This window comes from Heterodontus francisci, chromosome 19, assembly GCF_036365525.1.
Source record: "Heterodontus francisci isolate sHetFra1 chromosome 19, sHetFra1.hap1, whole genome shotgun sequence".
Taxonomy (NCBI): Eukaryota; Metazoa; Chordata; class Chondrichthyes; order Heterodontiformes; family Heterodontidae; genus Heterodontus; species Heterodontus francisci.
The window spans coordinates 47,255,510-47,276,847 of record NC_090389.1 but is presented as its reverse complement, the minus strand read 5'-3'; the positions used below and the strand labels follow the sequence as shown (position 1 = coordinate 47,276,847).

The 21,338-nt window shown below is 42.0% G+C and overlaps 1 protein-coding gene across 6 annotated transcripts in view; it reads right to left on the bottom strand.

Moving 5' to 3' along the window:
- The window catches only part of magi1b (membrane associated guanylate kinase, WW and PDZ domain containing 1b), a 492,316-nt gene that overhangs the window by 43,146 nt on the left and 427,832 nt on the right, over positions 1-21,338 (bottom strand). For all 6 annotated transcript variants that reach the window (XM_068051572.1, XM_068051574.1, XM_068051577.1 and 3 more), the window contains 4 exons: positions 9,929-9,957; positions 8,843-9,059; positions 4,777-4,868; positions 1,674-1,866 (listed from right to left, as the gene is read on the bottom strand). In XM_068051572.1, the coding sequence (XP_067907673.1) occupies positions 1,674-1,866; positions 4,777-4,868; positions 8,843-9,059; positions 9,929-9,957 (531 nt within the window). The remainder of the gene's footprint in view (positions 1-1,673; positions 1,867-4,776; positions 4,869-8,842; positions 9,060-9,928; positions 9,958-21,338) is intronic.

Genomic DNA, 21,338 nt, shown 5'->3' with positions numbered 1-21,338 from the left:
ATTTTCTGGTGAGCCCAAAGGATTAAAGAGCTTAATCCACAGTGGAAAATTATATATTCTACGATTTCAAAAAAAACACTGTTGTTTTCATGACCATGACAGGCTCATTGAGTCTTTCGGACACATGCCAGAAGGTGGAGTTCCTAACTACTTTCTCAGAAGCTGCCATAGTTCAGCATGTGAAGTGTAGGGATTCAAAGAGAAAGTTGGCAATGCTATTGTGTTTCCTACCTCCCAAGAATTTCCAAGAACTTGCAGAACTCCCCTTGGCGTGAGCTGTTCCACAGGTTTTTTCATCAACATATATCAACTGATATTTTTGAATAAATGCAACAGGATGAGTCACTGAGTGAATCATCCAGAAATCTCATTTCAGGTCCTGCATTCACTCCAAGATGAGACAGGTTGCTTGTGGTTGTCCCTAAGCTGTACAGCACAGACAACAAAAGCATTTGTCACATCCAGTAGAGATGCACCTAGGGAGAAAAAGGTTCTACAAGGGCACGGATTATGGAAAAGCTACAATTGGAGGAAAAACCTGTCAACTTTTGTGAGCCAATTATTTCACTTTCATTTACAGATTCTATCTGGATGTACAGCATTAGAAGATTCTGAAATTTTACAGAACTTAAAAGAAATAATGGGCTGAATTTTACCCTCAGTGGACGGAAGCCTGACTGAAAAGTCGGTGGCAAACGCGTCTCTGCCTGGCCTGGGGATCCGGCCTGCATTTTACGGTCCCCAGGCCTTTAATTGGTCTGAGGCAGGACCTCCACCTCACTGAGGCAGAAAGTCCCGCCTAATGGAGCTGCCGGCCAATCAATGGGCCGGCAGCTCTCGGTCCCAGCAGTGCCACCGGGAGGGTGGCCACTGCTGGGACTGCAACCCAGCCATCGGAAGGAAGATGAAGGATGGTCCCGGGAAAAGTCAAGTTTTTGGGGTCTCGCCGGGGGTGATCGGTCGGGCCCCAGCTAGGCAAGGGTGGTTGATTGGGGGAATGGGGGGCTGTTGGGTATAGTTGGGGCATCGGGGGGGCGGCCCTCCGTCGGGCACAGGGTGCCTGATCATGATGCCCCCTCACCCCAAAGCCATCAGAAAATTTCCTGCTTTTGTCAGGCGGCTTTTCTCGGGCCTGAGAAGCCCGACTGGCCATAGGTAAAATCCCCGTGGCAGCGGGCGGAGACCCTTAAGTGGCCGCTAACCGGCCACTTAAGGGCCTTGATTGGCCTGGGGTAGGCAGGCTGTTTTTTGCCACAGCTGCCCTGCATAAAGTGGTGGCGGAGGTGGCAGTGGGACGGAAAGGGCCCCCCAAGCCTCCCACGCCATTTTATGCCCCCCCCCCCCACAACTACCTTCTCGCTCTTGGGGTGGGGGGCATAAAATTCAGCCCAATGTAGTTGTAGTGACATGATGACAGTTGACTAGATACATTTCAAGTATTTATCTAAAATAGGAAGAGTGGAATATATTTGTAATTTAACAACTTGTTTTACAGACTTAATTCAAAAATAGGACAAAATCGCACTGTTTCTGTAATATCCCTGAATGTACAAAATCCAGTAGTCTACTGTCAACTAGTCATGTGAAAATCTTTGTATTTCAGGGGGCAAGAGCTTTCTTGCAAGAGCAAGGCAATACATTTTGTTTCTAATCACATGCAGGTAGCCACTAACCTGAATAAACCACTTTACGCCTCACGGTAAGATTAACGTGGCCCTGTTTGGCTGCCTGTTGCATTAACTGAACCACGAGTTGGTGGGACTTTCCAACTACAGCTGTGCCATCCACACATATCAGCTCATCGCCCGAGCGCAGCCGTCCATCTGCATCAGCAGCACCCAGAGGCACAATATGGCCTATGTAGATCTATACCAAAAGAAACCAGAAAGGTTGATGAAGACACAGTATCATTAATTTTGTACTAAGCATGGTTCAAGGTCAGCCACAAAGCTTTGCTCTCACAATGTTCAATTGTTTAAGGGTAGCATAATTAATTCCCATTTTTCACAACTAAATGTATCAGGGCAAAAATAATGAAGACAATAAAAGCCCAATGTACTTCCAGTAATAGGCTGCAGCAATTTTACAATGGGATATTATAAGATCTATTAAACAGAACAGATAGGATACATACTTCCGCCAGACATCATCAGCAAACTAACAATGGTGCCCACTGAGGAAGTGGCACTTTGGGCTAATTATGTATGTCTGTCTCAATGAGGTTCAAATACTGTGTTTTTTTTTTTACTGTTTAGCAAAGCAAAATGTTGCCATTGACTGTGCTTTTATTGGAGTGTGTATGCGAAAGTACAAAAAATGTGTAGCCTACAGGAAATATTGAATCATTGTCTGGAGGAAGTGCAGCGATTTTACTATCTAAACCCAATGGCTCAATAAGCATGAAGAATGGACTTTCTGCGGGAAATTATAATATGAAATTATTCAGAATATTTCAGGAACTCAGCTAGTTAGTTTAATAGCTTGCAAATCTCCATTCATCAGAATAATCATTTAAAACATTTAACATTTTTTGTGTTAGCTGCAGTGACTATACAAACTTTAGTGAGAAGACAACGTGTCATCACAGCCTGCATGTTTACGCACTAAAAAGTGAAAATGAGTCCCTTAAACCCTCAACAAGGAATTTTTAATGGAACAACAGATGCACTGATGCACGATTTGGAATTTGATACTTAAAAGCCTACACAGCAGGGAATCTTTGTGCAGCTTCTTAAAATACCGATAACCTTCAAACTGCCATAGCTACAAATTTAATACAGTTTCAAACTTAGAGAACGTTAAGGATTTAAAATTCTAAATCTGGATTTAGATAATGTTGAAAATCTTTTGCTTACCAAAGAGCTAATTTTTACTTGCTGATGTGCTAGGAACGGGAGGGCCTGTATCGCACAGAACCTCAGAGTTTCCCCGCATGCTATGGAGTTTTAACCCCACACCATGGGGGGAGTTTTGTTTTCAAGCTGTTGGGAAAAGCGGCGGGCGAAAAAAATGGCGGCCCGCACACAAGGGCCATGCACCGCCACGCCAACGCAATCTTCAGCCTGGCGATTCATTACAATATGCAGGGCGGACCGCCCCCAATCACATGGTGCGGGCAGCCTCGGTGACGCCATCAACGACGTCGCCTGTTTCTGCACAGGCGCTGACGCCATTTTTAAAGGGTTGCCAGGCCTGCGTTTACAGATCAAAGTTGACCCTGTCCCCCCCTCCAACTACAACAAAAAGGAAAGTTTGACCCACCGCCCACCTGACTACACCACAAAAGCCCAGATTTCCCCTTTTCCATCACAACTTATCTAAGTGCAGAGTTGACCTCTTTCATCTGCCACCACCCCCCCCAAAACTGACCTAAGTGCAGAGTTCAACCCTTACCCCCGCCACCATAGGTGATTTTAATGTTCAAATCTGGCTCCCGCCACGGAGCGGCGGATGTGCCGCTTCAGAGCTACCCCGCCACCTGGAGGATCGGGCCCGGCATTCCCGGTGTCTGGCTCCATGGTGGACCACTGCAATCTTCATGCCCCCCCGGACCATGGAGCCCGACGTAGGGAGCTCAACAAAATCCCGCCCCCTGTGACTGATGTCACCGGCAGGTTCCCCACCTGATTAAGGTCTGATCCCCATCCCCAGGGTGGGGTGATCCCAGTAGGGGCCTGATCCCTGACTGCTGGGTTGCCCAATCTTGAGGTGGGGTGGGGGTGGCTGTTTGAATTGAGGAGGAGGTTCTAATGGTGTGGGAGATAGGGTACTGGGAGGTAGTACTCCTGCTCCTCTTACCCACAAGAAGTGCTGTGAAAGCACTTGCCTTCTCCCCGAGGCTGCAGAAACCTGGCTCGTCACAGTTCAATAAGTGCAAAGCAATGGAACCCAAAACTTGTGTAAAGAATATCAGATTTCAAGACTTGAATTTATTTTAAAAAGTCCTGAAATATTCAGAATTTTAGTACACAGAAGTTAAGTTTACTGTTCATTTTCATTTCATTCTGATTGAAATGTATGGAAGAAATTTTAACACACGTAGATGCTTTTCGCTCTCCTCAGTTCAGTTCAATCTGCAATAACCGTCAGACTTTATTGCGAAAATAGCAACACGTTATTAATAAAGCCCACAGCACTTAAAGCAGTAAATGTTGTTGTTTGGATGTGTAGGGTTATAGAGCAGTTAGAACTAATTAACATTTTCTGTTAAACTGGACTCATGCATTTCTAAGCAAGGAAGAGAACAATTTCAATATAAAACACAACTTTTGCTAAGTTAGTAGAAATGCTCCTGATGCTACTGGAGCAGCACCAATGACTTCAAAACATTAATATTGTTACAGAAGCTGATTTGGCATTCGGGAGGGTGCTGATCCCCATTATAAATAAGAAAAACATTTAATCTTTTTTGTTATTAGCTGAAAGGAAGGAAAAGAACATATTATGTTTGATGTACTCCCTTTTTCTGTAAGATGAGGTTCTCCATTAAAACTGCAAAATGGATGTACATTATTTTGTGTGGCACAATGAACTCAAATTAACACTGATTAGCTCCATATGTTCAGCCCATGTCTCAGGATATACTGAACCTACCAAACTACTCTTAAAATCTAGTATGCATCCATTATGTTGTGTATTACTTGTCATTTTAAAATGGGAAAGTACTGCCTCAGTTTCACATTGGGCTCAATGCAGTAAAAAGGTAAATCTTAATTCCTGAAATATGGCATCACAAACAAAATATCCATCAGTAGTAAACTGTCTTTAATTACTCACTGGCTCCCCTGGCTCATTTCCACCAAGTATCCTAAATCCGAATCCAGTTTCTTTTCTCCAGAGGAATATATCTTGCTCCTGATAATCGGGAACTGTAGGAAAAGCATATAGATGTCATAACATCATACATGTGTGAAAACATAATGAAGGTCAATTGGTTCCCATTAACAACTGGACAGAGATAGTATTTTGTTTGCTGCTCTGACAGTTTTATGGGCTTTAGAATGGTTCAGCAAATGGCACTATCAAATTAAAGGCTTCCCCTGTTAGAGTCGGTGTCACCATCCCCAATTGATTTTAGGTCTAAATCACAGGCTGCGGTTTTAGTGCTGCAATTTACTGCAACAGCTAGATTGTGAATTATAGCAATGTCTCCAAGATGGCTACAGGGTAGAAATTCAATAAGGGCATTGCTGGCAATAAATCCCACACACTTTGGCCGCACCTCATCCTCTTTCTTAGTGGCAGATAGCAGACGTCCACTGTTACAATCGGACAGGGTAGGATTATAGTCTGCTTTAATGACAGCTTTTTGAGCATTTGACAAAATTACATGATGTATCAGTTTATATCAGTAGAGAGATCAAACCTCAACCCTTACATACTTCTACCGTGTATTCAGATTTTCAGCTGGTAAAAGCTTGAGTGAATCAATGACCCAATTGGTCAAAAACACTGGTATTAATGTCTGCGTCACCAGGACAACCATTTTTTTTTTTACTGATGCTAATAACGCACCCGCCCTCATGTTCAGTGTTGAATAGCAGTTGTACTTTTATCATTTATCTGTCACCTTGCTCCAGCAAATATCGTATGAACAATTACTATCAGCAATCTTTTATATGTATATAAGTATCTACATTTCTCATTAAAGTCCTGGAACTACAGTTCACAATTAACTTGTCAACAGGATGGATGCAAAAGCAAAAAAGATGATACTAGTGGCTAAGTTAAACTGGTCTTACAAGAAAATGTATTAAATAATTGAAATTTACCCAAAAAGGGGTTCCCTTAATGGCATCAGTAGCTTAATGCATCACTGTGCTGCTGAGCCATGTCGATCAAAATGGTCCCAGGTTTGATCACTAGCCTGTGCTAAGTTAAGGCTGAGAGGTCTGTATTGGAACTGCCTTGAAGGTGAGGGAAGACAAAAAGAAATTCAGCCAAGAGCCCAGCTCCTGACTGTTACCCACTGACCTCTGCTGGAAGGTTTGCATTTTGTAATGTTGGATAAGGGCAGGATCAGGCTTGGCACTGATGTCGCCTGCTGTTAAATAGCCTACTGACCCTCACTGTTAGCAAGTATTAGAAGATTTCCAGCAACCGTCATACCAAACCCCAGTATAAATCACTGTCGCGCTCATATTCTATTCTTTTCCTCTCAGCTTCCTCCGTCTCTCTCATGTTTTGCTCCATCATCCCTATCAACCCCTCCCATCTCTGCAGACAAATTGAAGAGAAAACATTTAACAACATGAAAGGAAGGAGGATACGGAGGTAATAATTGTGATCTACAAATACGGTTTTCTATGTGATATGAAGAAACAGACCAAATGTTGGGATAAAGTACAAAAGCAATTACATGAGAATTATGCATAAAACAGGAGCAAGAAAAAGCAAGTAAACTAAGAATACAATTCAACAAGAAAAAAATTAAATACATCTCAAGAAGAAAATGCAAGGGTATTCAATGGATGCAGGAGCATAGGAAGAGTAGAAGAATAACAGAAAAAATAAGAATCTAAATACAAAACAAGATTTTTCGTTAAAATGCAAACAGTAAGGGAATGAATTACATCTCATGCTTAAAACTCCCAATATGAATGGTGGATTTCCATAATTTGGCCATCAAGAAACTGAACAGCTGAATCTCGGAATTTTGCCACTCATTGTAAGCTTTTGGTTTATTTATCTGGCTGTGTCTTTCCTCAATCCTATTATGTCTGTAAATGATTATTTCTGTGTGGTGTCACAGGCCATTAAAAAGTTCATTCACATCTGTGATTTACTAGTAGCTTTCCTGTGGGAAATGATAATCAATGCAGCAAGATTACAAATCACATTTGCCAAATGACACCATCAAGGATACCTTTTGGGTGCTAATATGGTAACTGGAGCAACTAATAACACAACAATCTAAATACATTTATTATATCACTATCTCAATTAACATTTTATTTCTCGTAGTATGAAAGCTAAATGTCATGGATTTATAATGATCGATTCTCCATTAGCAATGCTATGCTGATGAAAACTCAGTTCGTTTAAAGATATAAGCATTTTTTTGGACACAAGTGCACAGCCACCATGTAAGATTCTGTTACCATTCACATATTGCTGGGCAGATCACTGGCTTTAGTCTGTTTGCAGAAAGTGGCTCTGCTGGGAATTCCAATATGCTCCTGTTCTCTCAGCAGCTTTCAACAGATTCTCTTTTGTGCCATCTGTATCTCAAACAACTACAACAATGTACAAAAGTCTTCCCTTGCAGCAGGAGACAAGGAAGAGTTAACAACCAAAGAAGTATATTGTGATCCACAGCATCGCAAATATTGGTTGGTTTTCCATGAATCACATTTTCTTTTATTCTTTCATGGGACGTGGGTGTCGCGGGCAAGGCCAGCATTTGTTGCCCATTTCTAATTGCCCTTGACAACTGAGTGGCTGAGGGGGCAGTTAACAGTCAACTGCTGTCGGTCTGGTGTCACATGTAGGCCAGACTGAGTAAGGACAGCAGATTTCATTCCCTAAAGGACATTAGTGAACCAGATGGGTTTTTACGACAATCGATGATAGTTTCATGGAACCATTTGAAACTAGCTTTCAATTCAGATTTTTAAAAACTAATTAATTGAATTTAAATTCCACAAGCTACCATGGTGAGATTTGAACCCCTGTCATTAGCTTAGGCTTCTGGATTACCAGTTCAGTGACATTACCACTATGCCACTGTCTCAACTCTACACTGGGTTCACAAGCCACATAAATATTGCATTCTACAAAATATTGCTGTATTTTAGAAGAATATGCAGATAGGGTTAGACGAAGTAGGGTGTGAGGAGGCTTGAGTGGAACATAAAAACAGTGGCAAAGACCAGTTGGGTCAAATGGCCTGCTTTGGTACTGTAAATTCTACCTAATACTCCGTTTATAGCATTACTTACTATTTTGTAAGATAATTGTTCAAAATGGCTTCAATGACTAGATACAGTCAAGAGTTTAACCGTTTAGCCCAACTATAATCCTAACACATCACATAGGATGTACCCCAGAATACCTAACGGGCCAACCTTTCAGCACGAAGTGAAGCTGACTAGTTGCAATGCAAGAAAAAAATTAAAGCATTCCCTCCACTTAACCTGAACACTTGGTGGGTTGTAAATCATATACAATATTGTATTGAAACACCATGTCATAATATCCTGCTTACAATATGCTACTAGAGGCCACACGTCGATTTCTATTCTACATCTATTTCTAACACTTTGTCCAGAATGTTAATGTAGGTATTTGAACACTGAAGGAAAATGCTATGGGATTTTAAATTGAGATGCGAGACTGAAAATGGAAACTATTTCTTGCTGGTACTGATCCTTAGTAACCAGCTACTTCTAAATGGCACTATCCTACAGCTCTCAATTTTTTGCACTACATTTTGACTGAATACCACTAAAGTCTTACTTTCAAACCATTTCTTTGGACATACTTAAAGGCAATATCATAGGAAAGTTAAACACTGAACGGTCAGTAACAGTGGCAATGTTATCAGTGGAGCTCACTTCCCTTTAGTTCATAGAGTAAAACAATTACATTTCGAGTTAAAGGTCATCATGAAAATACTAAATAATTCTTTGCTGAGGTGCAGAGACATTTTCTGCATGGTTTAGTGATAACATTAACAATGTGACATTTAGTTATGCCACTGAACTTAATGAATCAAACAGAAATACTAAATTGCAAAGCACATAAATGAGAGGGACACAAATGTCAATCTTTACTTTGTGTACTCATTATAATTGCATTTCTGATGAAAGAATGCTCGCTTTAAATTTCTCACAGTACTTACGCCTACTTTCATACATGCTTCTCGACTGGGCCCAAATTTTAAAAGGATCCGGCTTCCTTTGCCCAGAACTATCTGCTTGATCCAGTGCTGGTGCCTCGTTCGAAGGGTAGTCTGGAAGCCCAGGGGCGCCCAGGACTGGTGAAGCGGTGTGTGTGCTCCGCTGGCTGGAGACACTGTGCTGGGAGCTGTTCTGGCTGTCCTTCCTTTCCAGTGCCTGCTGCAATTATTCAAGAGAACAGAAGGTCACTCCAGCTTTTCAGTGAGTGCTAGCAATCAATACAATACTCCCATTTTGAAAAAAGTTGCTCCTCAAAGTTCATTTGTTTACTGCAGCTGGGTACTTTACAGCAGCTCATCATTATAAGTGTATACCACATTGAATAGGGAGTTAGAAGAATTCTGTTTATTAACGCTTTCATATATTTTCAAATATTGGAGAACAAGTGACGGATTTTACATCAGGTTCAAAAATACATAATCGGAGTTTGCTTTCTTCGAACAGAAAGTTTAGGTATCCTTAAAATAAAAATTACAAAACACACTGCAAGTGAACATATTTCATGCACATAGATATATTCTGCCAAAGGGTAAATTTATTTGAAACTGACAAAGAAGCACATGAAGGCTGACATTTCTATGATTTGATAGTGAATGCAATCACATTTCCCCTTCATAGACCTAATACAATCTGACAATGGAGTGGGCCTGAAGTTACTTAAATGTGACTTTAATCAACGTTGCCTTGCAACCATTAGAAGTGCATTAATTATCTATTTTAGGAATTTCTTCATGGTCAAGGGGGCAACATACACTGAAACTCGGGATGAGAAAACAGGAGATTTATTGTGCGTCAGTCTCAGCTTCCGCATCCTACCCTGCAGTACAGTCTGATTAGCCGTTTCAACCAAACAAAGATGGGATGTTCATAAACAACACAGAGACACACAGCTCAGTAATATCCAGAGGAAATTCATAACCAAAGGAATGAATGAGCGACAGCAACATATTACACTGACAGCAAACATGTCCTTCTTAAGTATTCAGATCCACAATGAGAAGAGACAGTATGTTTTGGATTAAACTTACCGACTTTGGGCTTTTCTTAGGAGGTAGTCCTGTGAAACAGCAAAAACAAAAAGACCCATTCAGGATTATGGCAATAACACAGCCTTTTAAAGATAAATACAGGAATTCCTCTAAATTTATGTAGTGAGCGCATAGCTCTTGGACCACATTAAGTTCTCTGTCAGTCGTTGTGTTTGGAGTCTGATACATCACGATGGACCCTAGGTGCATCGGTTATGCTGACTCGTGAATCAGCAGCTTGAGGCTAGCTGTCTAAACAAGTCTGCGTGACCTAGGAAACCAAATTCTGCAGCAGAAGCAAAATATTTTGTATAGCTCCGGTTCTGGGGACATTGTAAAAGCAAAATAAAAGGAATCTTAAATTTCTCATTCAAACAGTAGGAATTCAAATTCTTCTTATTTCTCATTTGTTTCTCTTCAACTTCAAACCATTTATCATTCACAAACTTGTACAAACAGACCATCATTCATGGTCTTATGGATACACCAGTGTATCATGAATTTATACTGTATGATAGTGCAGACATGACAGTTGCTGCAATTGATCAAAGTTCCCAATTTATCTAACCTATTGACTCCTGTGGTAGCTATGTCAAACACAAAAATATGAATGTGTACATTATTATAACCTCTGAACAAAGAAAAGCATTTCTATTGATTTTTATTCACTTGCCTCCAAAACAAGCCATCTCCAAGGAGGAATCATGCAACCCTTCCAGCACAATGCTTCTCCATGGTTGATTTGATTTAGAGATACAGCACTGAAACAGGCCCTTCGGCCCGAGTCTGTACTGACCATTAACCACCCATTTATACTAATCCTACACTAATCCCATATTCCTACCATATCCTCACCTGTCCCTATATTCCCCTACCACCTACCTATACTAGGGGCAATTTATAATGGCCAATTTACCTATCAACCTGCAAGTCTTTGGCATGTGGGAGGAAACCGGAGCACCCGGAGGAAACCCACGCAGACACAGGGAGAACTTGCAAACTCCACACAGGCAGTACCCAGAATTGAACCCGGGTCGTCGGAGCTGTGAGGCTGCGGTGCTAACCACTGCGCCACTGTGCCGCCCTGTTGCTGCCAACAGTTTATCAATATTGGCCAGCAAGGGATGCAGCTCCTTCAGGAGGGACTGGTCCCCTGTGTACCTCTGACACGGAGTGCTCCATCCAGCAACCAGGCCATGATTAAGGACGACTCTCAAAGTATAGTGAAGATTAACAAGTTCAAATCATATTACAGCGAAAATTTAGCAGTCAAACACTTTTTTTGTAATGGTCAGGATTATTGTCATGCATCCTTTTTTAATTTTAGAAAATCTAAAATTCCCAGAAATGAGAGAGATTGCAAATAGCAAGTCTGCGCTCTTACATCAGTACACAAAGTGTTAAAAGCTTTCTCTTGTTCATTTTAGACATTGCCAAAAGCACAGAGAAGGTTCCAGATACACAGCTGGACAGGTTTCCAGTTGATGCCAGAGCTCAGAACTTCCAGAAATCAAATCATTACCATGTTTAATTATACCAGTATGTAATTCACAGCATTACTCAGACACATGTACTATATATAATTTATCTATGCTATTAAAAGATGCTTGGAACAGCTGGAAGCCTAATTTAAAATGTTATTTAGTTATGGGTATCTGACAATCCATGTAAAGTCCATAAATCATTCCTATCCTGACTGCTGTCCATGGATGTATTTCGTCGCATGTGGCAAATTAAGAGATGAATGAGGGAGCAGTTGGGCAGGACATGTAGTTTTTCTTATCTCCCTCCCCCTCCCTCATTTTATATACTTTATACTACATGTATACTTTATATTATTCCCAACCATAGGAGATCACGATTCCGAGCCTCTGCCAAAGTCTGAGTTAGGTACCAGCTAGTGTGTGAGGAAGCTCTAGGTTCACTTGCCTGCTGATTTCCTCTGCCTTATTCCCATAATCATTTTCTCTCCACCATGTTCCACAAAATAGAGAAATAGTGTGAAGAATATGAGGTCAGCCAGCATCTTTCTTATTTATTGTATAGGACATGATCCCCTTAAATTGTCTCCCCACCTCTCCTGAGTATGCTGATACTTGAATGCTGGCAGCAGCCCTCTAGCACTTGTTTTAATGACTCCCTTCATAACAGCATAGACAGCAAGCCCAGTCCTATTCACAACACATCCACTCCTGCAGGTTTTCAGCGAGGGTCACTGCATTCCAATCATGACTGTGAATCGCAGCTGGCTTTTCCCCTCTCTTTCCAAGGGCACTGAGGCCAATTGTGAACCTGGACCCAACTTAGATGAGTGGTTGAACAGTGGACTCTCCTGGTCTGTGGATCTCAGTACAGCAGGCAAAGCATTTATCCATTAGCCACTAGAATGAGGGGTGGACTCTCTCCCCTCAAAAACTAAGTAAAATCCAAATTTATAAGATGCATTTAAACAATATTTATCTGCCTCCAACCAGTTTACTGTAGGCACATAACACATCATTGAAATTATAATTAGTAAAAACCAATGCCACTTGCTTAAATGTTAATGCTTATTACTTTTTGGCTGCACTAGGAAGGTACATCATTTTATAAATAGTTTGCTGTGTATGTACCTTTCCTACACCAGCGATAGGCTGGTTAGTCATCAGCTACTGGAGTGTGGTGCACCCCAGGTCAAACTGAAAAATGTCAAACTCAGCAGACAAAATATTAAACCATTTAAGGTAAAATTATCACATTTATGGCATCCACTAGACAAATGTCAAGACAGATGCAGACTCAATGTGATGGCAGCATGAGAGTTGTGGTCTCTCGCCGAGTGCCCCATCTGTCAATGCTGGCATCAAAAATACTGATACTAACCATTTACAGTGCACCTGGCCAAATGGCTTTATTCTTAACATTTCACGACTGCATTTGTGATTTGGCCATCAACAACCATTTCTTTTCCCTCTCCTCTGCTCAGGTTTTTCTCCTTACCAGTCCTCTCTGGAGACAGCAAATCCTGCTGAAATGTAATTCCTCATTTAAAAGCTCATTTTTTGAGATTTGAGTTTGGAAAAAAAAAAATGAGATGCCATGACATCTGATCCCAGTCCTGCTGTCGCACGATTGTGCACATACACACAGTCAGCTTGACAACAATCAATGGCAGAAAGCTTGGCTCCTTAACCTTGGGGTACCAAGGCCAATTGAAGCATTCACCGTAGATTAAGGACTTCCTGCTCTGCTTGCTTCAGTGCCACACCCGCAATGCAGTTATCCATTTAACCACAGTTGAAATAGCTCAACAGCCCTTGTTGCTTGTGATCCCCAATAAAATTTATAACCTGAACGCACTGGCAGAGGAGGAACAGCAGAATTCTAAACCCACTGGTAGAAAATAAAGTGTAGTTTAATTGCAGGCAACATCATGAATGAGAGAAGGAGAAGACATGCATTGATAAACACCTGATCAGAGACATCTCAAAGCTCTTCATATACAATGAACTACTTTTGAAGTGTAGTAGCTGCAGGCAAACCCGACAGCCACTTTAAGCATAGCAAGATGAATGACTAATATATTAATATATAAAAATATAATTAGAATCATTAAATCTTACCACAGCGAGAAAGGCCATTTGGCCCATCGTGCTCGTGTCAGCTCTTTGAAAGAGTTAACCAATTAGCCTCACTATCCTGCTGTTTCCCCATTGCCCTGCAATGTTTTTCTTTTCAATTATACATTTCTTTTGTAAGTTACTGTTGAATCTGCTTTCACCACCCTTGCTAGATCATAACTAACTCGCCACGTTAAAACGTTTCTCCTCATCTCCCCTTGGTTCTTTGGCCAATTATCTTGAGTACATGTCCTCGGGTTATCAACCCTCCTGCCAGTGGAAAGAGTTTCAATTCTTAGTCTGATTGTTTAATCTTAAATTGGAACAATCATTGCAAGTGTCTGATAAACCACCATATGCAAGAAATTTTGATCAATTCTTTCCGATTTATATTAGTGCTCAATAGAATTTAGCTAGTGGCCACCAATGAATGCTACAGTTGGCATACACTGCATGAAAGCAGTGAAAATGTTCCCCTGAAGTACTGGAACACGCACACCAGTATCCCAAGAGCAAACCACAGTGCTGCAAAAATTTCAGCTTCATTTCAGTGGATCCATGCCAATTGCTAGCAAGGAATTGGGATGCAAGGAATTTATTTGGCTTTTGGTCTCTGCTCTCAAAACTCATTTGTTGTCTGCTATATTTTGCGGTCTTTAAATATGATAATATAAATAACTGGCTTTGGACTTCAAGTACAAAAACTAGTCTTTGGGTTTTTAGAAGTGACCTTAAGTGTTGTATCATGCATTCTAACAGTCAGTCTCTTCCAGAACCCTCAGGGCCATTAATTTGCTGCCACAGCTCTCTATTGCACTCATTGTTTGGATAACTAAATCTCCTGCATAATGCAACCTTTGAAAGCTAGGGAAAAAAAGTTTATAATGGTCATTCAAAACAGGATGTTTATTTAGTTTCTTCATTACATAGACAGATCGATGAAGAATTTGTTCAAAGTTCATGCTACAGTAGAGCCCACTGTCATATTCTACCTCATGGCATACATCCCACAGAGGTGGACAGGAAGGAAAGAATAGATGGGTAACAGACACACGGCTGGATTGCACAGGTATAATCAGAGTGAAATGGTGACAGCAAAGAAACAGATTCCAAAATTCCCCTATTTAATACCCTCTTTATATCAATTATTGCAGTTTGAGTCATCATCTTGCACTCAGTCATGAGTGCTGGCTTGCAGTACTGGGTTCACAAAGCTACAAACTCTTCCAGAAAATGTTTAGTTAAAAACTGCACTGGTTACTTAACAATTAGAGAAAAGAGAGAGAGGGAGAGAGTATGTGCATGTGTGTGCACAACAGTACTTTCAGTATTGAAGTATATTCCTTTCCTCTCAGATGTACAATTTTCCTACCATGTAAATGCAATGTGGTTAACTCTTACATGCCCTGTGAAATGGCCAAGCAAGCCACTCAGTTGTATCAAACCGCTACAAAGTCAATAAGGAATGAAACTGGACGGACCACCCGGCATCGACCTAGGTGCCGGGAACGACAACAGCAAACCCAGCCCTGTCGACACTGCAAAGTCCTCCATACTAATATTTGGGGGCTTGTGCCAAAGTTGGGAGAGCTGCCTCACAGCCTGACATAGTCATACTCACCGAATCATATCTTACAGACAATGTCCCAGACACCACCATCACCAGCCCCGTGTATGCCCTGTCCCACCAGCAAGTCAGACCCAGCAGAGGTGGCGGCACAGTGGTACACAGTCAGGAGGGAGTTGCCCTGGGAGTCCTCTGCATCGACTCAGGCCCCCATCAAGTCTCATGGCATCAGGTCAAACAAGGAAAGGAAACCTCCTGCTGATTACCACCTACCGCCCTCCCTCAGCTGATGAATCAGTATTCCCCCATGTTGATCACCATTTGGAGGAAGCACTGAAGATGTCAAGGGCGCAGTATGTATTCTGGGTGGGGGACTTCAATGTCCATCACCAAGAGTGGCTCGGTAGCACCACTATTGACTGAGCTGGCCGAGTCCTAAAGGACATAGCTGCCAGTCTGGGTCTGTGGCAGGTGCTGAGGGAACCAACAAGAAGGAAAAACATACTTGACCCTGTCCTCACCAATCTGCCTGCCGCAGATGCATCTGTCCATGACAGTAATGGTATGAGTGACAACCGCACAGTCCTTGTAGAGACAAAGTCCCAAGTTCACATTGAGGATACCCTCCATTGTGTTGTGTGGCATTACTACTGTGTTAAATGGGATAGATTTCAAACAGATCTAGCAATGCAAAACTGGATATCCATGAGGCACTGTGGGCCATCAGCAACAGCAGAATTGTACTCAACCACAATCTGTAACTTCATGGCCCGGCATATCCCTCACTCCACCATTACCATCAAGTCAGGAGACCAACCCTGGTTCAACGAAAAGTGCAGGAGGGCATGCCAGGAGCAGCACTAGGCATACCTCAAAATGAGGTGTCAATGTGGTGAAGCTACAACCCAGGACTACTTGCATGTCAGACAGCGTAAGTAGCATGTGATAGACAGAGCTAAGTGATCCCATAACCAACAGAGCAGATCTAAGCTCTGCAGTTCTGCCACATTCAGTCGTGAATGGTGGTGGACAATTAAAAAACTAACTGGAGGAGGTGGCTCCACAAATATCCCCATCCTCAATGATGGGGGACCCCAACACATCAGTGCGAAAGGTAAGGCAGAAGCAATTGCAACAATCTTCAGGCAAAAGTGCCAACTGGATGATCCATCTTGGCCTCCTCCTGAAGTCCCCAGCATCACAGATGCCAGTCTTCAGCCAATTCGATTCACTTCATGTGATATCAAGAAACGACTGAAGGCACTGGATACTGCAAAGGCTATGTGCCTTGACTACATTCCGACAATAGTACTGAAGAACTGTGCTCCAGAACTTGCCGCGCTCCGAGCCAAGCTGTTCCAGTACAGCTACAACACTGGCATCTACCCGGCAATGTGGAAAATTGGCCAGGTATGTCCTGTATACAAAAAACAGGACAAGTCCAACCAGCCCCATCAGCCTGCTCTCGATCATCAGTAAAGTGATGGAAGGTGTCATCAACAATGCTATCAAGCAGCACTTGCTGAGCAATAACCTGCTCAGTGACCGTCAGTTTGGGTTCTGCCAGGGCCACTCAGCATCTGACCTCATTACAGCCTTGGTTCAAACATGGACAAAAGAGCTGAACTCAAGAGGTGAGGTAAGAGTGACTGCCCTTGACATGAAGGCAGCATTTGACCAAATATGGCACCAAGGAGCCCTAGCAAAACTGGAGTCAATGGGAATCGAGGGAAAACTCTCTGCTGGTTGGTGTCATACCTAGCAGAAAGGAAGATGGTTGTGGTTGTCGAAGGGCAATCATCTCAGCTGCAGGGCATCACTGCAGGAGTTCCTCAGGGTAGTGTCCGAGGCCCAACCATCTTAAGCTGCTTCATCAATGACCTTCTTTCAATCATAAGGTCAGAGTGGGGATGTTCGCAGATGATTGCACAATGTTCAGCACCATTCGCGACTCCTCAGATACTGAAGCAGTCCATGTAGAAATGCAGCTAGACCTGGCTTGGGCTGATAAGTGGCAAGTAACATTCGCACCACACAAGTGCCAGGCAATGACCATCTCTAACAAGAGATAATCTCACCATCTCCCATCGACAGTGAGAGCAGGGAAACAGACAGCCACCAGGTTGAGTATACAGGTAAGCTTTCAATTTAATTTAAATCAAACATGGCATAACACTTGATCAATTTATTAGTATACAAACTAAAAACTAAAGTGAATTTTATAATTTATAATAGGTGAGAGAGAGACCAGTAGTGAGTGTATTAGTTCAAATTAGGACAACTCAATACATAAGCTGTATTAAGTATTATTAGGGTTTATCAGTATTTGTAAGGTTTACTAATAGTAGTAAGGTTTATTAGTATTGGCAAAGCTTTATTATCATTGGTAACATCTATTAGACTCACGGAGTGCAGATTAAAAGCTGAGTGTGGAGATTCGTGTTTGGTGAGTGGCGAGTTCGGTGAAGGGGGCAGAGGTGCTCCATTTTTCCTTTTTTTGGTACTCTTTTAACCCTCCAATATTTGGTTCTTGCTTCGGTGCAGTGGAAAGAGCTGTTTGGTAAGTACCTGGTAAGCTTTGACATCACAGGCAAGTACAGGTAGATGATTGGTTTGGGAAGAAGCTACCTGTTTGGTGAGTACCTGGTAAATTATTAAAGTCCATTCTAATCCTAATGTTTAAAATGGTAAAGGAACTAGTGGTAAGCTTAATAAAATAATATAAGAAAAGGAAAATAAAATAAATAATTGAATAAAATAATTAAGTAGTTAATTAAAACACATTAAGGATGGCAGGACAGGTAATGTGTCATGGCTGCAGCATGTGGGAGCTCCTGGGTGCCAGTGTGATCCAGGGCAAACACGTCTGCAGTAAGAGTTTGTGGCTCGAAGAGCTTCGGCTCAGAGTCATTGAACTGGAGTCCGAGCTGCAGACACTGCGACACATCAGGGAGGGGAAAAGTTACCTGAACACTTTGTACCAGGAGGCAGTCACACCCCTTCGGACAGGATCTTCTGATTTGGTCAGGGACAGGAGCGTGTGGCTGCAGCTGAGGCAGGTAAGGGGATCCAGAGTGCAGGAGCCTCAGCCTTTGCGATTGTCCAACAGGTTTTTTAAGGTTCTTTCAGCTTGTTTGGATGAGGGTTCAGGGCTGCAGGGTGGATGAGCAACCTGACCATGGCACCATGGTAGTGGAAGCCATTCAAATGGAGGGAGAAGAAAGGAATGTAGTGGTAGTAGGGGACAGTATAGTTAGGGGGATTGACACTATTCTCTGCAGCAAAGAGCAAGAGTCCAGATGGCTGTGTTGCCTGCCCGGTACCAGGGTTCGGGAGAGGATCCAGTCGTCGTGGTCCCTGTAAGTACCAACAACATAGGCAGAACAAGGAAAGAGGTTCTGAATAGTCAGTATGAGGAACTTGGCACAAATTAAGAAGCAGAATCTCAAAGGTAATAATCACTGGATTGGTGTGGTAGAAGTGGGTTCCAGTTCATGGGGCACTGGTACCAGTACTGGGGAAAGTGGTGGCTGTACCGTTGGGATGTCTACACCTGAACTGTGCTGGGGCTGGTGTTCTAGTGAGCTGCATAACTCGGGAAGTAGAGAGGGTTTTAAACTGAATACTGAGGGCAAGGGATCAAATTTGGGAAGATATGGTAAATCAAGGAGTACAGACAAGGCAAGAGAGAAGGATATTAATATGTGGAATGATAAACAGACTGTGACAGGAAGGGACCGAGCGTACAAATCTAAGAGTAAATCAACAGATAAGGCTAGATTACAAAAATAATAACAGGACAAAACTAAAGGCTCTGTATCTGAATGCACGTAGCATTCGAAACAAAACAGATGAACTGAGAGCGTAAATAGAAATAAATAAGTACAATCTGATAGCCATTACAGAGCCATGGCTGCAGGATGACATAGAGTGGGACCTGAATATAGAAGGGTACATGGCATTTAGGAAGGACAGGAAACTAGGAAAAGGTGGAGAGGTAGTTCTGTTAATTAATGATGGTATTAGAGCAATATAGAGAGAAGACCTAAGTTCAGGAGACCAGAATGTAGAAGCAGGTTGGGTAGAAATGAGAAATCATAAAGGCAAGAAGTCACTTGTGGGAGTGGTGAACAGGCCACCTAACATTAACCACACTGTAGGACAGGGTATAAAGGAAGAAATAATGGCAGCTTGTCAGAAAGGTACAGCGATAATTATCAGGGATTTTAACCTCCATATTGACTGGAAAAATCAGATGGGCAGAGGTCCTGTAGAAAGTGAGTCTGGGGAATTTATAATGGATAATAAGTAGATGGCAGATGAATTGAACAGATATTTTGCATAGGTCTTCACTATTGAGGATATCAGTAACATCCCAGTATTAGCTGTAAGTTAGGAAATGGAAGGGAGGGAGGAACTCAAGAAAATTACAATCACCAGGGAAGTGGTACTGATCAAATTGTTGGAGCTGCGGGCTGACAAGTCTCCGGGTTCTGATGGACTTCATCCTAAGGTGTTAAAAGAAGTGGCTATGAGATAGTTGATGCATTAGTTTTAATTTTCCAAAATTCTCTAGATTCAGGGAAGATTCCATTAGATTGGAAAATAGCGAATGTAACTCCTTTATTCAAAAAGGGGAGGCAGACAGAAAGCAGGAAACTACAGGCCAGTTAGCTTAACATCTGTCTTAGGGAAAATGTTAGAAACTATTATTAAAGATGTTATAGCAGGGCATTTAGAAAAATTCAAGATAATCAGGCAGAGTCAACATGGATTTGTGAAAGGGAAATCATGTTTAACCAATTTATTGGAGTTTTTTGTGGGAGTTACATGTGCTGTGGATAAAGAGGAACCGGTGGATGTATTGTACTTAGATTTCCAGAAGGCATTTGATAAGGTGCCACATCAAAGATTATTGCAGATAATAAAAGCTCATGGTGTAGGTGGTAACATATTGGCATGGATAGAAGATTGGCTAGCTAACAGGAAACAGAGAGTAGGCATAAATGGGTCATTTTCTGGTTGGCAAGATGTAATGAGTGGTGTGCCACTGGGATCTGTGCCGCAGCCTCAACTTTTTACAATTTATACAAATGACTTAGATGAAGGGACCGAAGGTATGGTTGCTAAATTTGCTGATGACACTAAGATAGGTAGGAAAGTAACTTGTGAAGAGGACATAAGGGGGCAACAAAGGGATATAGATAGGTTAAGTGAGTGGGCAAAGATCTGGCAAATGGAGTATAATGTGAGAAAGTGGGAAATTGTCCACTTTGGCAGGAAGAGAATATAATGTGGGAAAGTATGAAATTGTCCACTTTGGCAGGAAGAATAAAAAAGCATATTATCTAAATGATGAGAGATTGCAGAGTTCTGAGATGCAGAGGGATCTGGCTGTCCGAGTGCATGAATTGCAAAAGGTTAGTATGCAGGTATAGCAAAAATGGACAGCAATTAAAAGGAGATGTTAGGAAGAGGTGACCAAATGCTTGGCCAAAGAATTGAGGTTGAAGTGGGGGGGTCTTTACTGGATGAAATTGCAGCTCGTCCAAGTCTAGATGTCAAATGAGCAGTCTGACAACACAGAGGCAGTGGAAGGGCCATGAAAGATGGTGGAGATGTAGCGCAGAGTATGATCCATGTTTGTGTGGTAGGAGGGGGCTAAGGATAGATCCTGGGGGACTCGAGAAGTAATACTGCATGTTCTGGGAGGTGCTGTAGATGTTCTAGCTCCAATCAAACTGATAAGAATTGACCCGTGAGGGCAGTTACACTGAGCTGGATGAGAGAGGATGAGGAGGATGAAGAGGATGTGACTTTGAGTAGGGCAGTTTCAGTGCTGTGGCAACAGCGAATACCTGATTGGAGAAATTCAAACATGGAATTGCAGGAAAGATGGATTTGGCTAAAATTAATAGTAAATAAATTTGACAAGATTTTTAATACAGAAGCAAAAAAAAAGCAAGATAACAATGGTATGCATAAATTGGATAGAGTTATAGGTTGTGCAACATAGGTATGGTTTTATTCTTCTTTGAAAGAAGTTCAACATCTGTCTACAGAGCACTCATATAGCCTAGATAGAACAGGTGGACATGACATTGAATGATGAGATGAGTAATGAGATAAGTGCATTTAAAATACAAAAAGGGGATGTTTAAAACTAATCAAACTCAAAAAAGATAAAGCCCCTGGTCCGTATGGATTGCATCCACACATTTTAAAAGAATTTAGGGAAGAGAAA